Below are 25,858 nucleotides of genomic sequence, written 5' to 3'. Positions count from 1 at the left end.
TCATTTGTTTTAAAATGATTATTGTTGATAATTATTATTGATTCCAATGGACAGATCATTCGGTTTGAATACGTTTGGCTTGATCAAATCCAGAACCATCATGCCTGATCAAGTCTTGATTCAGTTATCGTATCACTTTCTGATCAATCCTCACGCTTGACCTGATCCTGTCTTGACTTGAACCTGACCAAAATTTCCACTCAGATAGTGCACAATATTCAAAAATTAGTGTGCAATATTCAGCAGTAATACCACAAGACCTCCAAAATTATCGGATATTTCCCGATTGTTTTGTTACGTAGAGAAGTTCCGTAGATTAAAATTTTTGTGCAACACTTATCCCGATCGTTGATACGCAGGAAAACATGAGGGAAATGCCCAATTAATTTTGGAGGTCGAGTGGTATTCGACGGATTATTTTTGGTAATCGGATCCTTCCCAAATCGACTCATTTTGACTTTCTTCCTGACTTTTTTTTACTCTACAGGATAATATTTGATAGTTATTTGGTTAGAGAAACAATTGCAGAGTTAGAAGGAAATTATCAAAAGCTACAAGGAAATTATCAAAAGCTAGGGGGAAATAACCGGTGTAACTTTAATTGGGAAGTACTTCATGTTATTGAATACTGAACCTTGATTGGCCCAGAGAAGGCCAGATCCGATTACTAAAAATAATCAGTTATAATACCTCGAGACCTTCAAAATTATCGGAATATTTCCCGATAGTTTCGTTGCAAACAAATGAAAGTGTCACGTTTTGCAGGCTAAAAGGGATTTTTCTGCAAAACTTGACACTTTTCTTTGTTCGCAGAGAAGCTTGAGGGAAATATTGCGATTAATTTTGAAGATCGAGGAGTATTCGGTGGAGAATTATCCGGGACCGGATTTTGGCCAAGCGGAACGCAGTATTCGAGGGCTTCTTCCATCAAAATATCCAATTAGTTAGAAATAAATGAAGAGCTACTATGCAATTATCAGATGCAATTTCAAGAAGTTGGTGTGCAATTTCCGAAAAAATTTGATAACAAAAGAGTATCGTGATCTCGAATACTGCGCTGTGATTGGCTAAAATCCAGTCCCGGAAAGTTCTCAATATTAAATTTCGTCCAACTCGTCGCGTAACCCCAAATACTGCATTCTGATTGGTCGTTATTCGTTCTTGGGGATTGATCGTAATTCAATTAAAAATTCAAGTAAGTTGTAAAAAATTTTCGAAAATCTTTTTTTTCTCTCAGTATCTGTTAATTCTACCAAAAACTTGAAATTTCCTAATGTTTTTTTCCCTCTGAATCGCATTCCAGATGACTCATTTAAAAATACCTACTAAACTGTACCGACCTCGGTGGCCGACCCGAGTGGAAATTGCTTCAGGCCCACCTGAAGGACGATCAGAACTTGATCAGGTTTTTCTAAGGTTCGACTGATCCGGTGATTCCTGATGAGAACCGGACCAAGTTCTGATCCAGGAGATCGGATCCGAAAAACTACAGGTGGGTTCAGATCAATTTCTGATCAGGTAGGCACGATCTCACTCGGAGGTCGGCTGCCTGACCCCAATTTGTTCGAATTAGGATTTGATGTCCTTGATCGGCATCTGAAAGGGGTCAATTGAAGAGAAAATGACCAGATTCAGATCCGCTCCACCTGACATTAATTTTAATAAGTTTTTCGGATAATTCAATTAACTATTATTATACTATTCAAATTAAGTTTTATCAACCATTATCAATAATTATTTTCAATCTTTAAAAAGGATTATTATACTATAATTAAAATAAATTAAATTGAATGAATTTAATTTAATTAATCAATTTAATTATTAGCCAGCCCTTCTCAAATGTACAGAAGGGAGGGATGATGATACTGTAAATACGTATTAGAGGAGTATCAAACTTACACGCAAATGATCTTGAGAAAAAAATCACCAAATGCCTATTTATTTGTTTGTGTTATTGTTATTATCATTATTATTATTCATTAATGAAATAAATAAAAATTGAATTGAACATATTTTATCTCTGAGAATGCACACGCACATCCGCGAGATCAGGAATACTCGTAAATTCAACGAATACCCCGATACAAATCATATAGGCAATGTACAGTTTACTCAATAGTAATAGCACGATAGCGTAGTGGTTAGGGCATAGGATTAGCAATCATAGGGTCCCCGGTTCGAATCCCCGCATCGGTAAAACAATAATAAGCTTTTTCAGAGGTAATAACAGTAGAGATGCATTAAGAGAGGCGGCCTGCGGTGAAAGAATTGAATTATCTTTTGTTTTGGAATAATTATCATTGATAATTGTTATCGATACTGACAGACAGATCATCCGGTTTTCATACAGTTGACTTAATCAAGTTCGGATCCATTCGTTCTGATCAAATCCGGATTGGTCAGAGGTGTAACATGTCTGATCAAGACCGGATCCGTCAAGTTGATCAATACCTGATCAGTGGTCAGGTCTAACCTGATCCAAACTTGATCAAGACCTGAACGGAATTTCTACTCGCGGAGTGAGCTACGCAGGATCTGCCGATATATACAAGACGGCCAAACATCGGTCCAATATCCGGTCGCCGAACATCGGGGCCCGATGAAAAGCCGATGAAAAGCCAACCATCGGCCTAATATCTGCTCTCCGAACATCGGGCCCCCGATGAGAGACCAAACATCAGTCCACATGGGGGCTCTGATTAAATGCCAAACATCGGCCCAATATCTGCTTGTCGAATATCGGGGTTCTGATTAAAGGCCAAATATTGGTCCAATATCCGCGCACCATACATCGGGGCCCCCATGAAAGGCCGCTCCACGGCCGATGATTGGAACTGACTTAATATTTGTAGGCTATTTTTGGAATAAATGGATGAATAGCATGCATTCATCTCCTTTCCTAATATACAGAATATAGATGTCGATACCCCGAATGAAAGCCAAAATATTTTAAGAATAGTAAATTAATTAATTAACTCTTCTCATCGGGGTTACACATTCGTTAATTAATTATTGATAATCGCATTCGGGGATTCAAACGAGAACATCATGTGGTATTTATATACCCGAAAAAAATCTATCTTCATAAGAAATTTCAGATGGCTCACCCGAGTGGAAATTCCGATCAGGTATTGATCAAGTTGACGGATCCGGTCTTGATCAGACATGTTACGCCTCTGACCAATCCGGATTTGATCAGGACGAATGGATCCAAACTTGATCAAGTCAATTGTATGAAAACCGGATGACCTGTCAGTCAGTATCAATAACAATTATCAATGATAATTAATCCAAAACAAAAGATAATTCAATTCTTTCACCGTAGGCCGCCTCTCTTAATAAATCTCTATTGTTATTACCTCTGAAAAAGCGTGTTATTTTTTTACCGATGCTTTGGATCGAACCGGGGACCCTATGATTACTAATCCTATGCCCTAACCACTACGCTATCGCGCTATTAGTATTGAGTAACTTATACATTGCCTATATGATTTGAATCAGGGTATTCGTTGAATTTACGATTTTTTTTTTTACTATTCCGGCCCATTCTGCCCTCTGATTGGCTAATCGGCCCTATCCAACCCTATGCGTGCGGCTGTGGATTCTACACTGCACCGGATTCGCACTCCTATAGAACATAGGAGTAGCATGGGAAACCACAGAAAACCCATGCCGGTACAGGCGGTCACTATATTAGCGATCTCCCGCTCGCCGGAGCCTCTGGTTGAAAAACTCGGTTCCACGGGGAATCGAACTCACAACCTTTCGCACACTAGGCTCGCACCTAGCCGCTTCGGCCACCGACGTCGGTAAATTTACGATTATTCCTGATCTTGCGGATGTACGTGTGTATTCTCAGAGATGAAATATGCTCAATAAATTTTTTATTTATTTCATTAATAAATAATAATAATGTTGATAAAAATAACTTTAATAAATAAATAGACATTTGGTGATTTTTTTTCTCAAGATCATTTACGTGTAAGTTTGATACTCCTCTAATACGTATTTACGGCAACATCATCCCTCCCTTCTGTACATTTGAGAAGGGCTGGTTGTTAATTAAATTGATTAATTAAATTAAATTCATTCAATTAAATTAATTTAATTTAATTTAATTTATTTTAATAATAGTATAATGATCCTTTTTAAAGATTGAAAATAATTATTGATAATGGTTGATAAAACTTAATTTGAATAGTATAATAATAGTTGAGTAAATTATCCGATAAACTTATTAAAATTAATGTCAGGTGGACCGGATCAGAATCTGATCATTTTCTCTTCAATTAACCCCGTTCAAATGGCGATCAAAGACATCAAATCCGAATTTGCTCAAATTGGGGTCAGGCAGCCGAGCTCGGGGTGAATTCGTGCCTACCTGATCAGAACTTGATCTGAATCATTCTGCAGTTTTTCGGATCCGATCTGCTGGATCAGAACTTGGTCAGGTTTTCATCAGATATTATCTGATTATGTCTACCTGATCAGAACTTGATCTGAACCCGTCTGTAGTTTTTCGGATCCGATCTGCTGGATCAGAACTTGGTCAGGTTTTCATCAGATATTATCTGATTATGTCTACCTGATCAGAACTTGATCTGAACCCGTCTGTAGTTTTTCGGATCCGATCTGCTGGATCAGAACTTGGTCAGGTTTTCATCAGATATTATCTGATTATGTCTACCTGATCAGAACTTGATCTGAACCCGTCTGTAGTTTTTCGGATCCGATCTGCTGGATCAGAACTTGGTCAGGTTTTCATCAGATATTATCTGATTATGTCTACCTGATCAGAACTTGATCTGAACCCGCCTGTAGTTTTTCGGATCCGATCTGCTGGATCAGAACTTGGTCAGGTTCTCATCAGGCATCATCTGATCATGTTTACCTGATCAGAACTTGATCTGAACCCGTCTGTAGTTTTTCGGATCCCATCTGCTGGATCAAAACTTGGTCAGATTCTCATCAGAAATCACCGGATCAGTCGAACCTTACAAAAACCTGATCAAGTTCTGATCGTGCTTCAGGTGGGCCTGAAGCAATTTCCACTCGGGCAATGGACAGCGCGCTTGACTACAGATCAGAAGGACTCGCAATAGAATCCCACCGGATGCACTTTTTTTTTAATTTCATTTTTTTCTTTTTTGGTTTACTGGAATGGATAGGAAGGGTTATAAAACGATTATAAACTATTGGAACTAATATGTATGAACGATTTTAAAATTTTGTTTCACCGATGGTTGGCTGATAATCGACGCCAATGTTGGGCGTACATCGGTGTCTATGATGGCCCGAAGTAACGTCCCAACGTTCGGCCGAAGATCGCAGCCGATTATCGGGAACTTGGCGCCGCGTTTGACCCGATATTCAGCCACTTTGTATTATCCTACATGGGTAGACGCAAGTCTAGTGTGCGAAAGGTTCTGAGTTCGATCTCAAGTGAAAACGAATTTTTCACCGGAAGGCTCCGACGAGCGGGAGGTTTTTAATAGAGTAACCGCCTGTACCGGCATGGGTTTCCTGATGTTGGTTTCCATGCTACTGTTGTATTCTATATGAGTGCGAATGCGTTACAGTGCAGAATCCACAGCCGCATGCAGAGGGTTGCATAGAGTGCCGAATGGGATCCGAAAAAGGACTCGAAGACTGTAAAAAAAACCTACTAAACTGCAATGCACAGATGAAATTCTGATGATTTCCAACAATGTTAAGATGTAGGACTCGCGGCGGTTGGTTCGGGAATACGAAATGACTACTCAAGCGGATTAACTACACTAGTTTATTCGCCAAAGCGTTAGAGAGAATTATATACAAGTGGTGTTAAATTATGAATTACGAAGTAATGCGATTTGAATAGGTCGATAGTCTCCGACTGACAGAATTCGGGTAGTCGTTACTTCAGAACCTCGGAGGTGCATGTGTGTCCTCTGATGTGTGTGTGTGAGGGCTATACTATAGTCGTCCCTCAGAGTGTATGTAGCGAGCCGCTACAAAGAGACGTTTCCTACAGTGGTAGGAACTTTTTTTTACAGAAGGTGTCCTTGAATACTTCCTTCAAAAATTGTTCATTATCAAAGCGATTTCCATTCTCAACAACCCATAAAAAATCAACTCTAAATGCCGAAAGCAAATCCCCACAGTAGCCCAAGGGGGCACGAGAATAATGACAATTTTATGTCAAATTTGCGTATAAGGCTTGAATAACTGTCTCCGCAATATACCGCAAAGGGGGTGAAGGTAGTTAATAGAATTGGTGGGAAGGAGAGTGGAGGAAAAACGAGAAAAGGACGAAGTGAAGTAAAAGGATGAGTATAGAAGTGTCGACGTCGCCAGTTGAGAGACACCCTCCATCATGGTGCTTTAATTAAAATTACGTACGTTTCCGCTTGTAACTCGAGCCTCCATTTAGGATTTTCTCCTTTTTGTAGGAGCTTTTCATTATACGAACATGCACAGAAGCATCTTTGAAAAGGCATAGTCGCTACTACCCTCTTTTGCTCGTTACCCTTTTATTTTTCATTATTTTCTTTTTTTTTATACTCTTCTTTTCATATTCATCTTTCTCACGAAAGTATCCCCCCGATTTTTTCAACAACACAACGTGCCAACTCTCATGCGCCGAGAGTGGATACAGAGCCTGAAAGACTTTCCATCAACCTAACTAAGGATTGTGCATGTTTGCGAAACAGTGCGAGAATTATTGTCAAGGACTGTGGAATTAATGCCGACGTAATGAGATACTAAGAGGAGAGAAAAAGAGACCTTCCTGGAAGTTACTCACTTCGCATTGTCGTTGGGTTTAGAAATTACTGTTCAAGTGCCGGTTGAATATATTAAGCATTAATTAAGATATTTTTGGAGTTTGATCCACAGTGGATTGCTTGTGATCAATAATGATTTCTCTTTCAATTTTTAATGGATAACAGATGAATCAAATTATAAGAAATCTTTCCTTTGTTCTTAATGTCCTCTCATAGAAATAATTGTTTTTCACATAATAAATACAGAAGTAATAAATATATCAGAGTTGATTTATGAGGTTTTTGAATGTGTTGTAAAAACGAAGTGTGAGGCACGAAAACGTGGCGTTATGATTTCTGTTATTGATTTTAATAAAAATATACTGTTAGAATTGAGATTTTATGAACAGTTTAGCAGTGATGTTATGAGAGACGAGAGAAGTGAAACGAGACGAGAGAAACCATCTAAGATCGACGAGACAAGACAAGAATTTGCTATTTCTCGTCCCGTCTTGTCTCACGGTAAGACAGTTTAGTAGTAATTTTCTGGATAACGACGTAAAACTCGATATAGAGAGGAAAGAATCATAAAATTCCAAATTTCACAAAAAATTGAATGAAATTTCGAATTTTTAGGAGCAGAAAAAGTACAATTCTCCAAGTTACTTGAATTTTTAATCTAAAAATGAAAATTTACTCCAAAATTACACAAAATTTTGAGTCAATTGGCAATTCAATATTCAAGACCCAATTTTCCTGGTTCCTATTAATTTTTATAAAATACTTAAGCTGAAATTCACAGTTTTGATAGATGTTTTCATCCAATTATGAATTTTCAATGACGAAATTTTTTAAAATTTCAGTGGAACTGTAACTTGATGAAAGTTTCTAACAAATGTAAAAATGGAAATTTCATCCTCTATTTTTTAACAGTGCGATTAAGATTTAATAATACGACTAATTTTACTATCTAAATGGAAGCAAAGGCCAGTGTGAAAAAAAGTGCTGAATCCACTGGTCAAAAAAAAAGTGGAATATCTCAATAATGCAGATATTTGACATTTTAAACCCCACATAGTCTCATGCTCACGCCTCGATTCTATGAATTTCGTCCATTATATCTCTGAACTAGGCGGCTACGCCCCCTGTTCGTTCCGCTCACCAACTTTAATATGACCTGCATATGATCCCCATATCACCCTCATGATCCTTATTCTGACCATCGTGACCCTCATTATACCCCTCGTGACCCTTATTTTCACCTTTCGTTTCTCACCCTTAATTTTTTAGTTTAATTTCGAGTACCAAATTTTCATCACCAGAAGTCGATATGTATTTTTATAATATACAGAGATGATCAACGTAGATTGCAAACTGTAAGCACTCGAAAGAATGGATATGGGTAATCATCAGGGTGTTTATCCAAAAAAAGTTTTGCATAAACATCTTCAATTGGAGTATTTATGTTGTTTGGTACTGAATACTCATATTTTGTTTGGAAATTGAAGTAAGTCAGGGGATTCTTGTCTTCTTGCTGCTAAAAAATGTAGAATTCCCGTAAATTGTGAAATGTGAAATTCAAAATTTCATGGCTTTTTCCTTCACATTCCATTTTCGGTTTGTTTGAGCCTATCTCGAACCTTCAACTGCGAGAGTGATGTCATCATAATTCGCAGGGTTCAAACCTCCATAAGGCCAATCAGTGGAGATAAGCAGAACAATCTCACGAGTCAAATGATCACAGGGGTAAATCGGAAGAGGCAGGGGGATAAAAACAAGAGTCAAACAACTATGCATCGAATGAACTAATCAGAAGGCTTTTTCGTTTGATCCCTGTCCTGCTTGCCTCTCCTGTTTGATTCTGGTGATTGCTTTTCCCGATTGACACTTGTAATGATTGACTACCATGATGCATATATGACGAGCCTTCCGATTATGTCATACCATTTATGATCGTTCTACTCAACTTGAAAGTCACCACCAGATTTTGAGGAGAAGTCGGAACATTTGAGATGAGACGAAAAACACAATCAAAATCAAAAATCAATCTAACGTTTTGCATCTCATGCAACGTTCTTACGACACATTTTACGTTTTCATGTGGTACTTGACCGTCGTGACCCTGGAACATATAAATAAAAATGTCTGACCTTGGTCACCTTCAACTCGCGAAAAGGGGAAGAAATCAGATCTTAGTGACCCGAATTAAATTTTTTTTTCTCTCCGTACCCTGGATTTCTTTTCATTCCAAAGTTGTTTGCGACATTTATCATGTATTCATTATGACTAACAAATTAAGTTATTATTAGGCGAAACAAAAAATTAAGGGGTTCATTTTGCCCTACCCTCCCCTATATTACCTAAATTCTCCTGATTTTTACCCGTTCTCAATAAATAATTGAACTAAAATTTACAGCTTCCATTGATTTGCTCATGAAATTTTGTTTTTTCAGTAATGGAATTTCTTAAAGTCGAGTGAAAATTTCACACATTGAACCTTTTACACTTCGCTGCAAAAGTCAACAATCTGGTGAGGTTCGTTGATTCCCAGGGTGGCGACGGAGGGGGAAAGTGCAGATTTGTTTGTAAGACAAGTACACCGAGAATTTAGGCCTGGGCCAAGTCAATTTATTCACAATAATTTAGATGGACGCCACAATAATAAACAGACGAATTTTTGATATATAAGTCGAACTTTACTATCGATAATTGTCCTTGATAATGGTCTGGGAATGATCGTTGAAGCACTGGTGAATTTTCAGTGTAAATTTTCACTGATAATGTTCAATAAATCACTGATGATTTTCCGTTGATTTTACTAGCTAAATGACACGGTGAGTTTACTGTACAGGTGATAACTGACTCAATGATTTTACAATATAAATAATAAACTGTTTCGATGTTTACACAATGATTTTACTCGATAACTTTCGGATAATTCCATCATATTAAACCGGGATGATTTCCGGTGAATTACTGGCTCTTGAGAAACTTGTTATGCCTATGTCGAGCAAAAATGATATATTTCGGCTATTTTCGATGAGTTACGACTTGACCTGAATCATTAGGTCACATATTGAAGAGAGTCCCTGACAGGCCCACAATTTAGGCAGGATTTCAAACACTACTGAATTATTGAATCTCTATTCTCAAAAAAAAAAAAATAAGCTGTACAATATTGTTATCTTGAAAACAACCAAATTATTTGCTTTCAATATTCTTAAAACGTCTTCTTTTCTTCAACTCATTGATAAATTCTATCCAATCATATGATTTTTCAATGTACTGCATCCACCACGAATGATATGAAACCTCACCTATGATACATCTGTTGCTTTCCTCTTGTTCCTGATTCGCAGAAATACGGCGGAATGGATTTCACTGGGATTTTTACTGGCAAATAATTTAGGGTTTGCGTAACAATAAATTGCCCATAAGGAGATGCACTATAGAAGAGAGGATATTCGGTTTTTTTAAATGGAAAAAGCCTGAAGTTTCCCATAAAACTGGCAAATATTTGCCGGTTTTCTAAAAAAATTCTAGGAAATTAACGGTTTTTTTGAAAAATTTCTGCAAAAATTAGTGTTTTTGAAAACTCCGGTGAGGTAATTTGGACGAAAAATAAGATGTGAGGGGAAGGATATCTCGGCCAACGGAAGGGGGACAACTGGTTCTAAATGAAGCAAAAAAAAATGATAGATGAATCGATTAGAAAAATTGTGTAATTCACTCCTCAACATATTCCCATACAATCCATTTTGCATAATATAGTCTGTACACTCCATGACGTCCATTTTTTCTTGTGTGCCAACAGGTTTGCTAAAAGGCTCGGTCACGGCCGAGCGGCCTCGCACACTACGTCGTCTGCGGAACGTTTACGGTGAGACCGCATGCGGAATGGGCACCGGTGCAGACAGCACTGGTGAACGGCTTGATGATGGTAATGCCGATGTTTCAATAAAGCACATTGATCGTGAGCGCGACGAAAAATCCCTGAGCATAATGAGTCCATTCGACGAGCAGGAGGAATGGGCCAAAATCTCGGAAATTATGGCCTCATTCGGCACGGGGCTCGTTAGAGAATCAGTTTTCGTCAGTGAACTTGAAAAGGAATTCCAATCGCGACTCGGTAATTAGAAATTTTTTCCTGCGTGTTTCATTTCTCGTTTTTATAGCTGGATCAAGGCTATGATTTCACGTTGCAATTTCTATTTTTCTGTTACAGGGTTTAGCTCAGATACGAGTAGTAGTCCGGTCGTGGTGACAGGTGTTGGTCAATGGCTCTCGAGTCTCGGTTTTGCTGATTATAAATCGTTATTCGTAAATTATGGCTTCGATGACATCGAATTTATCGTAAGTTGAATTATCCTTGAATTATCCTGTTGACACATTGGGCGAATAAAAATCCTACAAAATAGATTTACATGCCAGTTTGTTGCAGAGAAGTCATTAGATTCCAGAACAATACGTATTCTTTTTTCCCTGTATTTTCTTTACGGTCACCTATCCGCTCAGTGGCACGCTCAGCATGTTGAGCTTTCCTCACTTCAAGTCTTGTTGTGTCACCAATTAGCTGGTCCTAACTAGCTTAAAGATGAATCACCTTCACATTACATTACATTGAAGAAGCGATTTTATATCTTTCCACATCTTTGTGACGTCATTATGCCTCGTGAGTTTAGATGCTTGGGAGAACTAAATAATTAAAGAAAAGTTACTTGTCTCAACAAAATACGTTTCAGATATTAGAATTTTTTTTTCAGTGCATTATTCTGAATTCTCAGTCTATTTAAAATTCAATTGAATGCAATATTCAATTTGCGTAACATTAAAAATTGAAATACTGCTGTTACTTAAATATATACAGAAAACTTGTACCTGTGTTCATCACCCTAATTAATTAGATCCTCCTCTTTATGTTGTACAGAACGGAATCCTGGAAGAGCCAGACCTAGAAGAGTTGGGTATAACCAGCGATAAGGATCGAGCCGTGATAATGAACGCGTCGATTCTTCTCCCAAAACGGGTAGAAAAGCGCATCTCGACTCCGCGCACTGTGGAAGACTGGCTGAAAACAATTCACCTCGAAAACTACATAGAGACCTTTAGAAAGCACCTCTACACCGACATGGAGCGAGTCCGGCGAGTCTGGGAGGTAGAGCTAACAACTGTCCTCGAGATCCAGAAACCGGGTCACAGAAAGCGCATCCTAGCCTCTGTGACGGGTCCAAGTCCCCGAAGCCAGCCCCGTAATGGCACCGGGCCGAACCTCGAAGATCTGAACAAAGACCTGAATACTTTGGTGAGTGTCGCTCATTTATCGTCATTCCAATCAGCGGTATAGTGGATACTCCCTAAGATGTCGGCTTCGGGAGTACGAATTCCATAAATTCAAATGATCGAGAAATTCTATAAATGTGAGCAGTGTAGGATGAATTCAGCAATGTTCGAGAATAAATAGTTAGTTTAATTTAGTTATGCAAGCAGAGGGATGGACCAACCTCCCCGCCACCGAACTTCTCCTAGTTATTCTAACTACGCTTTTACTGAAGTATGTTTAGCACCGCCAGTTTTGGATGGTCACACAGAATGAACCAGTTGTCCTCTTTTATTTCATAGCAAAATCTGCATAGGTCGTCGTCGCCGATGCCCATCTTTTTGCAATGTGCCGTGAACCGTCCATGTTCAGTAAGTTCTGATGTGCTGAGTTTTCCTCTACCCATGGCCAGTAATTGTTCAGCTCTCTTGCTGTTGAGCCCAGGCATCGTTGCTCTAGCTTGTTTGCAAGCTTTGGTGTTCTTCCACCAGGTGTTGTAATCCCTCTGGAGCATGTCCTCAATTTGGCTTATACCACGAGCGAAAGGAACGCCTATTGGCAGAGATTGGGTTTCAATTTCTGTCCCTTTCTTAGCCAGCTCGTCCGCTGTCTCGTTTTTATGGGTGCTTTCATGGCTCGGGACCCAGGTTATGGTAACCTTGCTTTTCTTCCCTAGGTTTTCTAGTGCTCTCATGGTCTCTCAGACCAATGTGGTTTCTGTGGTGGGTTTCATGAGTGTTTTCATAGCGGTCTGACTATTTGACCAGATGTAGATATATCTGCTGCCTATCTGCCGCTCAGTCCGAAGCTCTACACAGCGTTTGATGGCCAGCACATCCGTTTAAAAGACGGTAGCGAAAGTCCCCAGAGGCCGGCGGCCTCTGTAGCTCTCTCCTAGTCCGCATAATCCTGCCCCAAAACGGTCACCATATCCGGAGTCATCCCTTGGCGCTAGGCGTAGGTTGATGGTTACCCAATTTTCCCTTTCAGGATTGTAGGTCTTGAAAAACTTTCCGATCTGGTACTTCCGGTTTATACGGTCTTACTTCAGATTCAGAAGTTTCTTTTTCAGGATATCAAGTCGTGCATGCATTGCCCCAGACCGGCTCTATTCCCTTTGACACCTGAACCTGTATGCGGTTGATTTCGCCTTGTATACCGCATATACGTCCAGCGATGGCATGTCTATAACCACTTCCGGTGCGTTGTTCCGTGTCGCTTTCATGGCCCAAGTTGCCGCTCCGAGGAAAGTTCCTTGGAGGGTTATTTTAACTTTAACTTGATTATGTTCTGCATCTTCCTCACCCTACGCTACCAGACTAGGGATGTGAGTGACAAAAATGACCGGTCAAATGACGGTCAATTACCGCGGTCATGACGGGTAATTACCATGTCCATAAATCTGATGATTCGGTCAGGAATTCAAAAAATGACCAATTCAATTCTGACGGTCAATTCTCATCTATATAGATGACACACAGAAATATTTATTCGGTTCACAAGCTCATACCTTGGCTTGGAGAGTGAGTTCGCGATGGGGTTTCCCAGTGGATCCGATTCGTCGGTTTGATTCTAGTCGATTCTTAAAAAAAATAACAAAAAAAAACAAAAAAGTGTGGGGAGCATTGCCATATATATATATTGGCATGGAAAACTTAAAAAAAAGTTTCCGTCTTATTTGAGGTTGTTCCCCACACTTTTTTGTTTTTTTGTTATTTTTCTCATGGTGAAGTTCACAAAATTTTCTAACAAATACCTATTTTCATTTTTGGTGCTCATCACCAACAACGTCGGTGGTGTGAGTCCTGGGCTACCCCAAGAGTTGCTGAGGATTGAATTCTTCACCAACATGTGTTGGTTCCTTTAAGAATTTAGTAACTTGATTGAGAGAAGTTGATATCTTCACAAAGGTGTACTGATACAAATTTTCATTTTATTGTCGTAAGAAGATACGTTGGAATCCATAAAGCAATACCTCATTTCTATTGGAATAGTACATTATGTCATCATGGCGATAAAAGTATTATGTGACGAATGTGACTTTATAATCCGAGCCGAAGGCTCGGATGGCTCGAAGGCTCGGTAATATATATATGTTTGTCAAGTGGTCAGTTTGATGACCATGCAACGTTTTGAGTTAGAATTCAAATGTGTGAATTCTAACCTCAAAACCGAACAGCTCTTGGCATGACCCAGGAGCACCACGTGGAGGTGGCTGTTCAAGGCCACCGGCCTCCGGCCGGCCGGTATTCTCGGCTCAGTCCGCCATCGATTTGCTCTCTGCCACGTTCTTCTGTTTTTCCTCTATCCACTTCTTAATCAGCCTGTTCCTGGTGTTTCTGAGCACCCTCTTGGCCTCATTATACTTCTTCTTCGAGCTCCAATCCCTCTTCTTTCTAAACCTTTCCAGGTCCCGGAACATCTCCCTCCTCTTCTTCTCATACTCTCCATTGTCCCAGTGCGCTCTCTTCGAGGGATTGCTCCCTAAAATCATTCTCGCCTACTGTGCCGCCTTCGTTGTCACCTCCACCAGTGTCGTCCATCTGTCCTCCAGTCCTTCCCTTAACTCACCTCTGTTCACCCACTCTCCTCTCCACTTTTCCTTAAATTCCTCCTCTCGATCTTCATTCCATTTCAACCTCACTTTATTGTTGCTGCTTCCCTTATCTTCTGCGTCTTCTCTGTTCCATTCCACTCTGCAGACGATCGGTAGGGGGTCTGATCCTTCTTGATCCGTCACCTCCATCTCTCTGAACCACTCGGGGCCTCTTCCCCCTCCATTTTAACTATTATATAGTCTAGTACACTCCCCAATCCTGCTCCTTCACCTATAAATGTAATTTTTCCTTCCTGATCTCCCTTAGCTCTCCCGTTCTGGATTAGCAGTGCTCTTTCCTCACACCACTCTATCAGCCTTTTCCCCTCGTTTCTAACAGTCTTATCCTATGAGTTTCTCTCCATTGTCCGCGACTCTTGTTCTGTTCCACACTCTGGAACCCCCTGCAGTTCTCCAATCCTTGCGTTCAGATCGCCAGTAATGATCAACCTTTCCTCCGAGCCCTCCATCTCCTCCACTAGTTCGTCCATATTTCTCAAGGCTCCCTTCAAGTTCTTCCTGTCGGTGACATAAGTGCTCACCACCTTGTATTCTATGCCACTCTTCTTCTCTTTAATTTTCAGCATAAGGGCATATTCCCATTTCTCCACTGTCCAGTCTGCTTCCAACGACCTTCTGACTCCTATTAAATGTCCTCCACTTGCTTTCCCTCTTTTATTCACTCTTTTTGCTTCTTTCCCGAATCATTAGAATTGTTTATTTAGTAAATTTAAATATATACCTATATATTACATATTTTTTCGATACATAATTATTAAACTCGTTTTAAGGTGTTTTCACCAAATTTTCGCAATTTAAAAAAAAAAATAGATCCTGGATGGAACCCAACATGTATGACGGCTCAAAATTTTCATTTTCATTATAAGAATTACTGAAAAAAATTTTAAATAATCGGCCGTGAGGTAATTGGCAAAATTCAAGTTTTTCAACTTTTTTTTCTCGAAAATTCGTTATTTCAAGCATCTAAAAATTGGAAAAAAAATTTTAAAAAACAATCTTATAGGTGGTGAACAATGGAAAATTATGCCCCCTAATAAATTGAAATCGAATGAGTAGAACTCGAGTTATTGTAAAAAAACAGAACAATTTGAAAAAAATCATATTTCCGAACTGGGCTATCAAAAAAATCTGAAAAAATTTGAGAGATAGTTTTTCAAGCCCCCTAATCGTAGCAAAAATCGCCATCAATTTTCAAGAGGGTGAGGGTTAACTGTTGACGCATTTGGCATGGAATATCTCATATATATATGCATAAAAAACGTCGACGATTTTTGCTTAGTACTAAATAATATAAGGAGAAGTGGAGAAAGAAGGGCTGGTGGTGATGAAAAACAAGGAAAGAACTCTGGTAACATCAAGGAAATAAATTGAATTGAATTGAATTGAATATTTAAATTTACTTCATACTGTTTATAATCAAAGTCAACCAATGACAATTTGGAGTATTTTGACCAAATTCGCGGAATTTTGAGAATCAAAAATTAAAAATAAAATAGATCCAAGACGAAACCCAATATGTATGACAGCTCAAGATTTTTGTTTTGATTATAGGAATTACTGAAAAAAAAATTAAAATAATCAACCGTGACGTAATTAGCTAAATTCGAGTTTTTTAACTTTTTTTTTTTCAAAAATTCGTTATTTCGAGCATCTAGAGATTGGAAAAAATTTGGATAAAAAACATTCTTATAGATGGTGAAAAATGGAAAATTTTGATCCCTAATAAAGCGAAATCGGATGAGTACAACTCGAGTTATTGTAAAAAAAAACGAACAATTTGAAAAAAAAAAAATGTCTCCGAACTGGGCTGTCAAAAAAATCTTAGAAAATTTGAGAGATAGTTTTTCAAGCCCCCCAATCGTAGAAAAAATCGCTATCAATTTTCAAGAGGGTGAGGGTCAGCCGTTGACTCATTTGGCATGGAATACCTCATAAATATATGCATAAAAAACGTTATTTTTTCGAAAAGTTAGAAAAATTTGTGACTGAATCTATGGGTTCAACATTTTTTTTGTTGTTTATAGTGACTCATAATGAAAATAGGAAACAAAAGTTTTTAGAAGAAGAAAAAAATACAATCTTCAATATTTCAACCAATAACTGAGCAAGAGAGCTCCGGTTGCTCATTTTTCTTGTTCTGAGTTATACTTTTCAATTAATATTCGATTAATATTCGATTAATATTCAATCGAATATACAATTAAGGGAAGCCTACTATGATTTTTAAAAGTCGCGGACTATTACAGTGGGATTTCTCATGCATGGAAGACTGATTAGGGGAGCGTAGGGCAAAACGGACCAGGCGGGTCAAAACGGACCACTGACCGAAAATTGATAATTTCTGTTTTTGCCTCCGAATGGAAGCTTTGTAATCGTGATTTTTTTCGATTCCTTAATTTTGGGTGAAAATGCCAAGAAATGTGACGACACTTCTTGTCTATAAAACCCCTGTGACGGTTACGATCCAAGAAACTCACTTTTCAATCAACACATTCAGTGTTCTTGATTTAAAGGAAAGAAAAAAAAAATTACCAATTTTCTGTCAGTGGTCCGTTTTGCCCGAGGGATCCGTTTTGCCCTACCCTCCCCTATATGTCTAAAAATGAATAATTAGTCAAAAAAATTGATTGTTTATTGTTCGTTTGCCCCGCAGATGCTTAAAATGTTAAAAATAATCCAGGGCCTCGAATTTTTGAGTTACAGAAGTTTTTTTTCAAAATTAAAAAAAAATGTGTACAATAACAATTACGAATTAGTTTTTTGAAATTCGACTCCTACACAGCTAATTTCATTTTGTTTAATATAAAAATTTATGCCATTTATGTAAAATAGACATTCGTGAAAAATTATCCTTAAAATATTTAAAATATATTCTCGATTCTTTCAGAAACATTTTTCGGGCTATTTTACATAAATGGTACAATTTTTTATTAGAAAAGAAACGAAATTAACTGTGTAGGATTTCAATTTCAAAAAACTAATTTGTAATTATTATTGTACACATTTTTTTCAAAAATTTTGAACAGAATTGGCGGATTCGCTCAGATACATTGAATGGTTTATCCGCTGTTAAGGAAAAAACAGTCAACAAAAAATGAAAAAAAAATCAGGCCTGGTCGTTCGCTCCCTCATTGGGGTGTGACCGGTAGGGATTGGTAATTGGGTGTGACCCATTATGGGTCGAACCAATAACGTCCCGACCGATTCTTCTTTTTCTGTTCATTAGAAAAACAAGCAGGGGGCCGAGCCTATTCGACAGACGGCATGTGACCGTTACTTTACGCGTTATTAGTCTTGACATTCCTTCATTTCAGCCAATTCCATTGGTAGTATACTTCCGAATGGATCTATTGCAATTCTATTTCAAAAAACTTCGATTGCAAGAGGAAAACACCATTCTCATGATAACCTTCTTTTGAAGTAAAAAGGTGTAAAAATGAAGTTTTTACATTTTTTGATTTTTTTTCTTTATTCTATTCCATCAATTTTCAGTGTTTTCACTTTTTCGAATTTCAGGAATTCCAAATGAAAAAGAAATTGAAAAAATTCCGGAAGTTGCATTTTCAAAATAACTAAATAACTGCTGAGACGATTTCGCTTTTATTTCAGTCATAATTATTCGATACAAAGATGTATCGATTTCATGCAGAAAAATTCAAATCGCATCATTACTCTAGAAGAAATCGTGGAATTTGTGAAAAAAACATCATTTTTGACGTTTTGTCATGTTTTTTACGAGTAACTAAAGATCTGCTGAGGCGATCGTCTTCACAAACTAATCAGTTCTAAGTTACATCAAGATGCATCGATAAAAAAAATTGAAATTACGTCGTTCGTTCAAGAGAAATCGTGACCCAAAAATTTTTGCGTCACATACGTCCACACACACACACACAGTCAGACGTGTTCAAAAACATCGTAGGAAGATTCGAGGAGTTATGAAACGCGGAGATATCATGGAATTTCCACTATTGATTTTCCGGGTCATTCCAAGAACTTCCTCCCTTCGAGTCGGGAAGTTAAAAATTCAAAATTCAAAAAGTCGTTTGTTTTTACGTTACAATATTCAAAAAAAAATTGTTTTTTTTTCGAATCTACAAATATTGCAAAAACCATAGAAGAAACCGCAACAGAATCGAAATTTTGAAGGTACGGAGCCGGATTAATAATCGGCGGAACCTATATATTATTCGAAACGTCATGAGCAATAATGTCCTCCCAGAAATTATTGTCTCTATCCAATGTGTTTAGGGACTCGAACCAAAGTTTCCTGTTTTTTGCTTCCAAAAGAAAGATTTGTAATTGATCAATTTTTCGATTTTCTAATTTGGCTTGGAAATGACTTGGAACGTCATAAAACGTCGAGAAAAACGTCATAAAACGTTGATGGTGTTTTTAGAGAATGGCTGTGTGTGCGTCCATATGTGCGTGCAAAGTTGGGGCAATTTTTTTACAAATTTTCTCAAAAATAAGCAGGGGTTCGAGCCTTTTTGGTACAAGCCATTTGACCGGTTCTTTGTGTTATAACTCTTTTTCTTCATTTGAATTCTACTAATTCCATTGGTAGTGAGCTTCAGAATGGATATGTACCAATTCTATTTTTTTACTAAAATTGAAAGAAAAAGTTTTCCACAAATAATTAAACATTTTCTGAGACGATTTCACTCAACATTCTATCAGGAAGAGGTTATATGACGACGTATCAATTACCAAAAAATAAATAAAATCCCATCATTTTCTTAAGTAAAATCGTTGAATTTCTCAAAAATTCTCATTTTTTGACGTTTTGCTTCCGAAGGGAAACATTGTTTTTGGTCGATTTTTCGATTCTCTAATTTTGGTTGCAAATGGTCTATAACGTCATGAAACGTAAAGAAATGATGTTTTTAGGGGGGTGTCTGTATGTATGTGTGCAGATTTGGGTTTTTGGTGAGTCAATTTTAGAAAATTCAACGTAAATACGGTGAAAGTTGCAGCTAAAAATTTGAAATTTCGGCTCATGATAGCTATGAATGAGCCTCACTTTGGTGCTTCGTTTCAGTTCGATCGATCAAGTAGTTCCTGAGATATAATCACTTGTTTAAATTTTGTTTTTCCGCAATATCTCGCCAACAATTGCACCGATTTCAATTTTTTTTTTCGAACTACTCGTCTCGATGGCCTCTATCTAGATCACTCATCTAATATATACCGATTTGTGCAAAGTTTAGAGATATTGCCGTTTATCCGTTTTTTCATAAAAAAAACCTTGTACACACGATAAGTCAATGAAAAAATGAGCTAGCGACTTAAAATTCGGTATGCTGCTTTTGTAACATAGACGGTTTGTATTTTCGATGAGGTCAATCGGTCGAGCGGTTCCCGAGATATTCAATTTTTGTGAAAATCTATTGTGTCAAATATCTCGTCAACTACTTGACCGATTAAATATTGACATTATTTAAAAAATTAGACGATAGCATGGATTTCATCGGACCATTTTTTCCCAGTGACAATGTGGAGATCTGGTTTGAGTAGAATTCATACTTCTTGCCAATGGAAGCAAATCAAAGGAAATAATTGAATCAGAATAGAACAACATACTTTTATTGACAAGGAAAGTAAGAGAAAATGATGATTTTATAAATGCGAGTTGAGAATAAAAAATTGATGGCTCACTATCGAATTTGGTTCTCATCTTTTATGATTAAAAGACCATTTCATTGATCATCATCCAATGAAATGGTCTTTTAATCTCTAATATGCTTCCCTTTGGAAGCTTACTACCAATGAAATTGATAGAATAAAAAAAGAAAAAAACGCATAATAAGAAAAAAAAGTAACGGTCATTCGTCTTATATCAAATAGGCTTCTACCCCTGCTTGTTTTTACATGTTTTATGCGAATAACGAGAGAACTGCTGAGCCGATCGCCTCCCCAAATTAATCAGTTCTAAGTTACATGAAGACCCATCGATGGCAAAAAAAAATTGAATTGCTTCATTTGTTCAGGAGAAATCGGTGGACAACATTTTTACTACATACGTACACACACACACAAACATATCTTCAAAAATGGTTGCAAATGATTCCAAACGTCATGAAACGTGGACAAATCATGGAAATTCCACATTTGATTTTCGGGGTCATTACAATAATTTCCTCCCTTTGGTCGGGAAGTTAAAAATGGAAAATCAAATCAACAAATTACGTTTCGGTGATAGCAACGGAGATGTGATTGTGCTTTTTTGATAACGAGACCGAACGCGCGACAGCGCGCTGTAATTGTAACAATCATAATTGAAAATCTCAAAATTAACTTGCGAGATATCGATAGTTATCGACTTTAAGTGTATGTTCTCTTTAGAATAGGACAAATGCACATCCGCAGCCGGAACCGTTCCAACGGCCTGAACGCGGGAACAGAGTCGCCATCTCTCCGACCGAAAAGGCATCATAATTACCTCCGTTGCCATTACCGAAAAGCAATATGTTTGTTGATTTTCTTCGTCGTTAACGACGCATTTTGGCAACAAAAACGGTATTATATAACGGTCGGATCGTTTAAACCAACTTCCCTCTCTATGTATAGTCTCCATAACAGGCTCTGCCTTGAATACCTTGACGAGTATCGTTCATTCATCCCCCCAATCACCACACCCCGGGTGTTCAATTTATCCAAACTGAACCGTCAAAGTATCACTCGTCCACCGTTCTTCATGTTCCCCTTGCGCTGAAAGATATAATCATCGAAACCAGGTATATGACCACCCTCGGCAATCGTTTCCTATTAAATTAGCACTTTATTGCGTGCCAGCAATGCTCACCCCTCTCTCTCCCTGTCAAGAGGGTGGAGACAAGACTGATGAAAAGACGAGTCCCCAGGGGGGTTGGACATGTTGATAATGACAATTAATACTTGGGGGTGTAGTGAACAACAATGATACTACTGAATGATGAGGTAACTCTGTAGCAGAGCTGGTGAATTGACAATAGGGTGCTATTTCAAACACAATCGTTGAACGGTTTTTGCAGTTGTCTCGAGAACAGGGCATAATCAGTTCTGGGAAGTGGAAGTGATCTCTTTCCATTTAGAACCTCCTTCTCACGCATTATGCGCCGCCGATTCCCCATTGGATTGCGTCGTAATGTAAATAACGTGACCAATTGGAGACTCAGCTATTGTTCAACACTCAACACTTCACAATGGCTTACACGGAAAGAAATTTTCGATAAAAATTAGACCTCCAGAGGGCCAAACGTGGGACGAAATGACATTCAACCACTTTTTAGGTTAAGTTTTGTCTTGGACTTGGGAGTCTAATTTTTGCGATGAAACTAACCTTCGTCCCACGTTTCGGCCTCTGCAGGTCTAATTTTTATCGAAAATTTCTTTCCGTGTACACTTCCGTCATTCAAGTGGGATCTTTTTTTCGCCCTCAACTCCTTCTTCTTGCCATTCATTGTTTCATGGTTTTTTACTATTTCCGATGTACTTTTCAAGAGTTTTTTTTTGTTGTAATTGACTGCTGTTGATTAGCTTAGTAAATTCAGAGTAAATATCGCTGAGGGGGTGGGGAAGCGAAGGGAAGAAGGGGAATTGGCGTTCCGGCAATCTGATAAATTGCTGCTGTTGATCGAACAACGGAATTGATATATAGGGAGTTTTTGGCTATCTCTCTTGCACTCGTCTGCTCGTAATTTTCGTTGGAGATAGTTTTGTTTTCATTTTATTCTTTCTGGGATTCGGTTACATCGCACCCCTTGAGGACATTATTTGTATTGGGAGATGGGGAAAGTCAATGAGATTTTTATGTACGCCTGTCTAATTCGCAGATGAAGTGGCTCGTAATTCTGTGGGGTGACAGGGTTATTGTTTTTAAATTTATAGAGTCTCTGGTATTTTAATTATTCTCATGAGGAAGATTAATATTCATTTCATAAATTGGTGAAAAGAATGGAGTGAGAATAGTTCAGAAAATTATTCTGTAATTGATGATTACTTTTTCAATTCTCCCGGAATCTGCATTTAAATATTCGGATTGGTAATTAATTTATCGTAAAGAATGGATGGATGAGCAAATAGAAAAAAATTCACATTCATACTTGAATCAAATAAAACAGTCCTTGGCGTCAGGTCACATATATTCACCACAAAAATAGAAAAGTTCCATTTTTCTAAAGCTAATATAATCTTTTTTTTTATTTCATTTAAGACATTTTAAACCATTTGGTTTACTCCATCTATCCTCTACCTAACATTGCGGCTGTGGCCGTCTAGCTACACTGTACCGCATTTGCTCCCGCGAGAGAGACGAAGGAAACCACAGAAAACCTCCGTCGGTACAGTCGATTCCTTTATTAGGAACCTCCCGCTCGTCCAGAGCCGAGGTGAGATGGACCCCACCAGAATCCACCCCAGGCGAGCCCCTTAACCCTCTTTACCGGAAGTTAAGGGTTCCCCCGCCCAGTCGGGATCCGAAGCCCAGCCACCCTTTCGAGCCTCCAACCTCTGTTTCCAGAAACTAAAAAACCCGACCGGACTGGAACTCGAACCCATGATCTCCTAGTGGCCAAGCCGAACTAACGATTTAGCCATCGCCACCATTGGATGTCGGTCTAATATAATATTCAGTCGAAAAATTTTCTACTTTTATGAATTGATCAAAAATTCGTACCTAAGTGATGATTACATTGAGGAATAAATTGAATGTTGTTTTCTCGAATGAAGTCGATGTTCAAATTGAGCTTTCCATACATCACATTGAATGAAATTTGTGCTATCCAAATTTGTGTTGAATTGTGGTAATCTGTGATTCTATTATTGTGGAATAATACGATTTTTTTTAGTTAATTTTTTTTAGTACTTACTACAATGTCACAGCTTTTTCCGCGTAACAATATTCATCCTAATTCAACATACGAAATGCTCACTTCAATTATAATTTACTTGGAACAACGCATAATCGTGTTGATTGAGATAACAACGTATTTAGTCATGAGAATAATTTTGATTTTTGAGTAAACCAACGAATTTCTGGAGTTGGCGAAATTTTGGCTTGAAAGAAATCATACACTCTCATTATTGCGACAAATATAAGGAACTTCAACTCTAGAGAAGTTCGGTTTCTCCCAATCAAATGTATCTCAAGAAGAGATTCCTGGTATTCATTATGAAATCATGTTTATTTCAAAATTAGCAACCAAATAATAGTAGATTCAAATAAAATTCTCTTGATAAAATTAATTTTTTCTGTCACTGTAGTGTTCAGTAAAAATTGATAAATTTCAGAACTCGGTTGCACTGAAATCTACACGGAGAGAAATATTCAGTAGAAATTACGGAGCAATTCACGTAATCCACAATGGGGAATCATTTTCCGGCAATTTTTATAGGAATGGAAGGGAATAAATCTGAATCGTTCAGTGAATTCTCAGGTTCATCACTGAACAAAGTACGAAATTGTCACGTAATTTTTCCCGAAGAAGTAAAATCTTACATAAACTCCCATGCCGGATTTGCCGATATATTCAATACGGGCAAACATGGGTCCAATATCCGGTGAAAGGCCAAAAATCGGCCCAATATCTGCTCGCCGAACATCGGGTCCCCGAAGAAAGGCCAAACATCTACCCAATATCTGCTTGCCGAACATCGGGGCTCTGATTAAAGGCCAAACATCGGGCCAGTATCTGCTTGCCGAACATCGGGGCTCTGATCAAAGGCCAAACATTGGTCCAATATCCGGACACCAAACGTCGGGGCCCCGATGAAAGGCCGCTCCACGGCCGATGATCGAACCGACTTAATATTTGTAGGCTATTTTTTGAATAAATGGATGGATAGCATACATTCATTTTCTTTCCTAATATACAGACTATAGATATCGATACCCCGAATGAAAGCCTAAATATTTTAAGAATAATAAGAATTAATTGTAAATTAATTAATTAACTCTTCTCATCAGTGTTACACTTTCATTAACTAACTATTGATAATCACATTCGCGGATTCAAATAAATACACCATGTGGTAGGGGAGGGTGGGGCAAAACGACCCCCTTCAATTGTCAATAACTTGTGAATGACATTGTGAGAATTCCCAGTTTCAACTTCATTTTGAAGATAATTTTTCATTCTTCAAAACGAGCTCTAACTCATCCCAATCGGATTATTGAATCGGAAAATATTGACGATTGAAGGGGGGCCGTTTTGCCCCATCCTCCCCTATTTATATTCCCGAAAAAAATTTGTCTTCATAAGAAATTTCAGATGGCTCAGTAAACAGCGCGCTTGACTACAGATCGGAAGGATCCGCGATCGAATCCCGCCGCGGGCAATTTTTTATTTTTTTAAATTCAATTTTTTTCTTTTTTGGTTTGCTGGAATGTCTAAGAAGGGTTATAGAATTAGAATTGGAATTAGTATATGCGCGGCTGGTCACTTAAAGCGCCCAGAGTCACCTAAATCGTACGATCTTTTGTAACATCCGCCTTAGTTTCGGTCAGTCACACAGCCGCAGCCCTGTGTTTCTCACTAGGCTAATAAGGCTGGTGACAGCCGCTTGTTGTAAGTCCTCTGGTTCCAGGAAAGCCTGGCCCCAGATTTTATAGTGACGGAGTGCTAATACGGGGCATTCACATAAAAGGTGGATGACGCCCTCCTTATCGCCTCCGCACAGTCTACAGTCTTGTTGTACTGCAAGTTTCATTTTGAACAGATGAGCTCTGAGAGCTGTATGACCCGTGAGGAGCCCTATTGCTACCCTCAGATCCCCTCTGTGCAACTCCAGAAGCTTTCTGGTTCTATCTCTGAGTTGCCCCCTCATAAGCAGTTTCGCTTGTCTGCAGGTCGCAACTTTCTCCCAACGCCTGATATGATCTCGCCGGAAATGATCTTTAATAAGAGTTTTTCCCACTGCGAAGGGCATGCCAAGCAGGCCGTGTGAGGGCACCCTTTCTGTACCCTCCTTGGCCAGCTTATCTGTCTTTTCATTACTCAGAATCCCATGGTGGCCTGATACCCAGGTTACGGAAACCTGATTGTTTTTACCCAGTGTGTCCGATGCCTGCATGCATTCCCACACCACCTATGACTCTGTAGTGGGTTTTTGCAGGGCGTGAATCGCCGCCTGGCTGTCACTGCAGATGAATATTTTCCCCCTTTTTGTGTCTCTCGCGTTCAGATACTCTGCACACTTAAG

General features: G+C 38.5%; 1 protein-coding gene across 1 annotated transcript in view; it reads left to right on the top strand.

Moving 5' to 3' along the window:
* The window catches only part of LOC107040374 (ankyrin repeat and SAM domain-containing protein 1A), a gene marked incomplete at its 5' end in the record, with an annotated part of 112,258 nt that overhangs the window by 68,047 nt on the left and 18,353 nt on the right, over positions 1–25,858 (top strand). The window contains 3 exons of the mRNA XM_015260448.1: positions 10,558–10,872; positions 10,969–11,096; positions 11,671–12,045. Of these exons, the coding sequence (XP_015115934.1) occupies positions 10,558–10,872; positions 10,969–11,096; positions 11,671–12,045 (818 nt within the window). The remainder of the gene's footprint in view (positions 1–10,557; positions 10,873–10,968; positions 11,097–11,670; positions 12,046–25,858) is intronic.

The sequence above is a fragment of the Diachasma alloeum genome, unplaced genomic scaffold (genome assembly GCF_001412515.2).
Source record: "Diachasma alloeum isolate Michigan unplaced genomic scaffold, Dall2.0 Dall_scaffold_00328, whole genome shotgun sequence".
NCBI classification, from domain to species: Eukaryota; Metazoa; Arthropoda; class Insecta; order Hymenoptera; family Braconidae; genus Diachasma; species Diachasma alloeum.
This window is presented reverse-complemented; position numbering and strand designations above follow the sequence as displayed.